The sequence below is a fragment of the Chiloscyllium punctatum genome, chromosome 2 (genome assembly GCF_047496795.1).
Source record: "Chiloscyllium punctatum isolate Juve2018m chromosome 2, sChiPun1.3, whole genome shotgun sequence".
Lineage (NCBI taxonomy): Eukaryota > Metazoa > Chordata > Chondrichthyes > Orectolobiformes > Hemiscylliidae > Chiloscyllium > Chiloscyllium punctatum.
The window spans coordinates 31,953,022-31,959,021 of record NC_092740.1 but is presented as its reverse complement, the minus strand read 5'-3'; the positions used below and the strand labels follow the sequence as shown (position 1 = coordinate 31,959,021).

The 6,000-nt window shown below is 41.8% G+C and overlaps 1 protein-coding gene across 1 annotated transcript in view; it reads right to left on the bottom strand.

The window, feature by feature from the left end:
• Positions 1 to 298: 298 nt before the first annotated feature.
• The window catches only part of LOC140495749 (solute carrier family 22 member 4-like), a 37,524-nt gene continuing 31,822 nt past the window's right edge, over positions 299 to 6,000 (bottom strand). Inside the window, exons 9-10 of the mRNA XM_072594815.1 lie at positions 3,807 to 3,942; positions 299 to 1,194 (exon numbers count right to left, since the gene is read on the bottom strand). Coding sequence (XP_072450916.1) covers positions 1,098 to 1,194; positions 3,807 to 3,942 — 233 coding nt within the window. The 3' untranslated portion in view covers positions 299 to 1,097. The remainder of the gene's footprint in view (positions 1,195 to 3,806; positions 3,943 to 6,000) is intronic.

The window sequence follows — 6,000 nt, the reverse complement described above, 5'->3', positions numbered from 1 at the left end:
TAAATTGGAATAGGATGTGACTGACGTTTTGTGCTAAGTATTCCAGTGTCTTCCCTCCTCGAGGTATTGCAGTGTCTGTAGTTCAGTCTCCAGCTCACCAAATGAGCCAAAGTTCTGCAGCTGTAGATGTCTTTGATCACACTCGCATCGCTCAGCTCCCAGAAAACTGTAACCACAACACACCACCTGCCCTGTCATCTTTATTATGCATTAAGAAAACAAGTAATAAACTTTGTTAATAAGAGTTCCATTTAATAATACTGTTTATAAAACCTTACAATTAATACGTTACCAAGGTTTCAAATGATACAAGAAAAATACTCAACCAATTTCTCACCCGCTTTCGTGAGACATCACACTGATTCTGTCTAGAATATGACTTGTCCTCACTGGATAGCTGTAAAACTGTCCTGCACAAGTTTAGCAACTTCCTTCCTATATCAGGGAGACCAAAATTGAACACAGTATTCCAAAGGTGGCCTAATCAATGTCCTGTACGGCCACAATATGACATCCCAACTCCTATACTCAATGCACTGACCAATAAAGGCTTGTATTCTGAACATTATCTTCACTAACCCTTCTACCTGTAACTCCACTTTCAAGGAACTATAAACCTGCACCCCAAAGCCTCTCTGTTCAGCACCAATTCCTTTTGCCCTACCATTAAGTATTTAAGTCCTGCCCAGATTTGCCTCAACAAAATGCAGCATCGCACATTTATTGAAATTAAACTCCATCTTCCATTCCTCATCCCATCTGGATGAGTTGGAGGGCCTGTGGAAGTTAAAGATGAGGCAATTTTAAAATTGCTAAAATTTGATAGTCTTATAATCAAGCCAAGTTATTTAGGAAGTGTTGGTCCTGGCTTTCTAAATAAGTTCCAGAAAACTGTAAACCTCATTCCAACAGCAATAAAAGCAGAATTTGAGATCTACTCTCCTGAAGACCAGTGCAAAATGCCACAAAAGATTTAGTTGTATGACTTTGGTTATAAGTTCAAAAGAAGCTAGAGTTACTGAGCTCTATGATTAAAATCCTTCCATTTTATTGACATTTATTCCAAGCAATAAATCCAAATTTTACAAAATCAAAAGTCAGACAGATTCCATTTGACAGTTCAAGGTTTGCTCATTTTCAGCATTTTTATCCTTTTCTGCTTCTGTGACATCACCTTCCCTTGATGCCGTACAACTGAAAAAAAGAAAACAACACAATGAACACCTTCCCTCTTAACATCAAAAACCAGGGGCTCACTCCACACTTTGGTTTAGTACTGTCACGTATACTGATGTACGCTGAAAACTGTTGAGAATGTGCTTTACAGGCCAAGAACACTTCAACACCAGATTTCGATACAAAACCATAGTCAACCATAGAATCCCTACAGTGGGGAACCAAGCCATTCAGCCTACCAAGATCACACCAAGGGGTAATAATTTTGAGGAATTGTAGGCAGCGGATGTCATTCCTTCGGCATTGACATTCCATCAAATAAAAACAGAAATTAAAGTTAATTCATTGATAAATCAGACGATGCACAAGGAGCCTTATATTAGCTGGTGTATTTGAACTCAAGCCTCTTGGGAACGACTTACAGGAGATGTAATGGGAAGGGGTGGTTAGGAGGTGCCTTATCCACTGGCAGGTCAGCTGTTAAGAACCCTGTGTCACCTCCATTGAGGAGTCTAGTGGAATTAAGTAGCACTTCACTGGGCAAAATCTGGTTTGTAACAGTCAAAGACCCTCATGAGGCAACATCCTGCCCAAGAGATGCCAGCACAGATGGGAGCAGAGCCTACTGTTTACCATGTACCAACCCAAGGCCATATACCAACCTAAGGTTTATAGTCACAGTGGGACCCAGGCTAAAGGTTAATTGGGGTGGGGGGGGTTGTTCTGTCAGCAAAGAGAGTCACTTCTCATTGGGATCCCTGTTCTCGATGTTAGGTCCCTCAATCATGCACTGGGCAGCACTGAAAGAGGGATCCCCACCAAAAACATCCCAAGGATGATAGGGTTTGCTTTGTCAGTGTCCCAGCTGCTGTTGGTAGAAGGATCAGTTCCTCAAGTGGTCATCAGGTGCTCATCTCTGGCCTTAGTTGGGAGCAGGCCATAAGTCCTGCCCTAGACCTAGAGCCATCAGGAAGGCATTGAGACCCTTATCCTCCCACCCGGTTAAATGCATCCCCCACCTTGGTAAAAGGAGACAGAATGGGTGAAGCTCCAGTTATTGAAATGGATTTCCAGGAGTTTTTCAAAATGAAATTCCATGACAAAGACTCTGTTCTGCAGGATACAAATGTTGGTGAAATGCCAAATGATCAGAAACACCTCCTTCTTACTTAAACAGAGATAAAGCATTAACATTGGAGCACAAACGTCAGGAACATATGCAGAGATATCATAAGCAATTCACCATATAGTCATTTGAGGACTACAATTAATTCAAACCACAAGAAAGCAACACATGGCCACAGCAACAGCAATTGGAATGAGCTTAACTCCACAACCATAGTGTCCAGGGATGTGCAGGCTAAATGAATGAGCCATAGGAAATGCAGGATTAGAGGGATAGGATAGGGCATTGGTCTGGATGGGATATTCTTCAGAGGGTTGGTGTGGACGGCATAGACCAAATGGCCCACTCCCACACTTGAAGAGATTCTATCATCCTAGAGAGAAGGTTGTAAGTGAAAGGTACTTTAGTTGAATGGTTATGCTACTCGAGTAGTAACCACAGAGGATGTGGTTTCAAATTTATTATGACAATAATAAATCTGCACTGAGATTTTCTGATTTGTGTTTTTATTACAGCTACAGGGAGACGGTGGTTAAGGCCACAGTCAGATAAGCCATCACCTCATTGAATTGTAAAGTAGGTTCTAGGGGGTAAGCGACCCAGTCATGCTCCCTTGTGAAAAGGAGACAAGGAGACAACAAAGGGATATGGATAGGCGAAATATGTAGGATCGTAATAGAATGTTGAATCCCTACAGTGTGGAAACAGGTCCTTTGGCCCAACAAGTCTACACTGATCCTCCGAACAGTGACCCACCCAGACCCACTCCTCATTACCTGCCATGGCAGATGGTGGAATTTGAATTCTATAAAGATCTGGAATTAAGTGTCTAATTGTCTCGTCTGGTTCACTAATGTTCTTAAGGGAAGGACACTGCCTCCTTACCTAGTCTGGCTTTATGTGACTCCAGACCCACTGCAGTGTGGTTGACTTTAACTGTCCTCTGGGAGTGATAATAAAAGTTGGTCTAGCCAGTGACACCCTCATCCCATGAATAAATTTTTTTTAAAAAACTAATCATTTGCATATCCTTTTAAAAGTTCACATCAAGCTTTGAAACAAAATTTTGGCTTCAGCAGCTCTACGCTAACTTTCAATTCATAACACTTATTTTTGTGTGCCAATTAATTTTGTCCCAGATTAATGTTTCAAAGTTTCCTCATCACAGACATTAAAATAACAGGCCCACAGACAGGTACTGGGATAATTGCTTTTCTCACTTTTTTGGACAGGAATATAAAAATCACAACCCTCTAGCGAAAGATTGTCCTACTTTTTCCAAGTGTTCACGAGCAAACTTTACCAGGAGTCTGAATTTCAACTTTACCAGGATTCCAGAAGTCATACAAATCAAGTGTCGGCTGCACCCCTCCAAGGGTTAGCAGATGAGAACGAAAAGGTATTGGAAACGTTATACATGGAGAGTGTGGTGAAAAGGAATGAGATAAAGAAACAAAAAGAGTCACATTAGGACAGGTAAATGCCTACAGTACAGCAGACATACCAGACAACTGGTTGCACTTGATCAATAGCCTGTGGAAAAGGTTGGCCATATGTTTCAGGCAGCACCAAGCAGAACATTCCAGCCATTATCGATAAACTTCCCATTAAGATGAATGGCAAGACTTTATTATGCATCCCTGAGAAACAAAGAAATAATGTTACAACCAACGGAGGCTCCTCAGATGATTTGTTCAATGGATTAAGTTGCTAGAAATGTTAAACTAATAAAGCCAAAATGAAGAGGTAACAAACAACAAAAACCTAATCCCTCAGATGCATTCTAAATATTGAAAATACAACCACACATTGTACTGCATAAATGCATCACCCCAGTTTTGCTCAATACCTTCTGTAGGAAAAGTAGAACCTTATACCATAATATTATGCCATTAATAAAAGTTTTTGTTTTGGAACAAACTAAAAAAACCTTCTATTTACAACTGTAAAATCCTTATTTCCAAATTCCTGAAGAGTCTCTCGCTGTCTCTCTCCGTGTGACTGACACACACACACACACTCAGGTTTTTCTGTTCTGGCCAACTGCACATCCCATTCTAATCCGTCCGCGTTGGCAGCTGTGGTTTCTTAAGTTGTGGAATTCCCTCCCTAAACGTCTCTTCCCTCCTTTAAACCGGGTTGGAGGGCTTGAGCTATAGGGAGAGGCTGAATAGGCTGGGGCTGTTTTCCCTCAAGTGTCAGAGTACACAAATAGGATGGGTTTAGAGGGATGTCGGCCAAATGGTGGCAAATGGGACTAGATTGGGTTGGGATATCTGGTCAGAATGGATGAGTTGGACTGAAGGGTCCATTTCCATGCTGCACGTCTCTATGACTCTCTGACTCAACTTTCAGTTACCAACTCCATATCTCCTTACATGGCTCAGAGTCAGATATTCTTTAAACAATCCTGTAGGTCATGTTACCACCTCAAGTTGGTGTATAACAAGCAACTGCAAGTTGCTGTTAAGGATTAGTGGTAGTTGTTCTGATAATGTCATTGGACTAGTAACCCGGAACCCCAGACTAACACTCTGGGAATATGGGTTCAAATCAGAACAGATATTTATTTCAGTTTTTATTGGATTCAAAGAACTTGTCTAAAGGCAACCATTGTAAATTTAAAAAATGCTCATTAATGTCACTTACAGAAGGAAATCTGCCCTCCTTACCTCGTCTGGCGTTCACGTGCATCCAAATCCACAGCAATGTGGTTAATCTTAACTACCCTCTGGGCAATTATGGATGGTTGGTCTAGCCAGTGACATCCATATATCACATGAGCAATTTATTTTTTGAAAAGCAGAGGGATAAATAAAATTCTTTTCAGTTTTATTTAACAATAAAATTAATATGGATGAACGATAGAATCTCTACTGTGTGATGTAGGCCATCAGCCCATCGAGTCCACACCGATCGCTCACCACCCCCCCTCCCCCCCCATCCCTGTAACTCTGCATTTGCTATGGATAATCCGTCCAACCTGCACATCACTAGACACTATGGGCAATTTAGCATGGCCAATCCATCCCAACCTGCAAATATTTGGACTAGGGGAAGAAACTGGAGCACCCAAAGGAAATCCACACAGTCACAGGGAGAATGTGCAAACTCCACACAGACAGTAGCCTGAGGGTGGAATTGAATCCAAGTTCCTAGTGTTGTGAGGTAACAGTGCTGACCACTTAGGAACCATGCCCCCCTCCCAGTTAGGAAAAACTGCAAACATGCAGTGACTCTCTGTTCTGATAATAAAAGAGAGAGTGCGTCAGAGTCCTGAAATGGTTCCACATATAAATAAACATCAGGCCAGCGTAAAGGTGTAGCCTTCTCCCTCTTACCCTTTACAATGGGTTGGTAATATTCTCATCTCATCGAGTTTGGAGAAGATTTGTAGCTCAGTTTGAGGTTCTGGACGTAAGTTTGCTCACTGAGCTGGAAAGTTCATTTTCAGATCCAGATTCTCATCTCAATCAGAAGGGCAGTGTTTCAAGCTCCATTCAAGAGTCATAGAAATGTTCAGCATGGAAGCAGACCCTTCAGTCCAACCTGTCCATGCCGATCAGATATCCCAACCCAATTTAGTCCCACTTGCCAGCACCCAGCCCATATCCCACCAAAACCTTCTATTCAAATACCCATCCAAATTCCTTTTAAATGTTGCAATTGTACCAGCCTCCTTCACTTCCTCTGGCAGC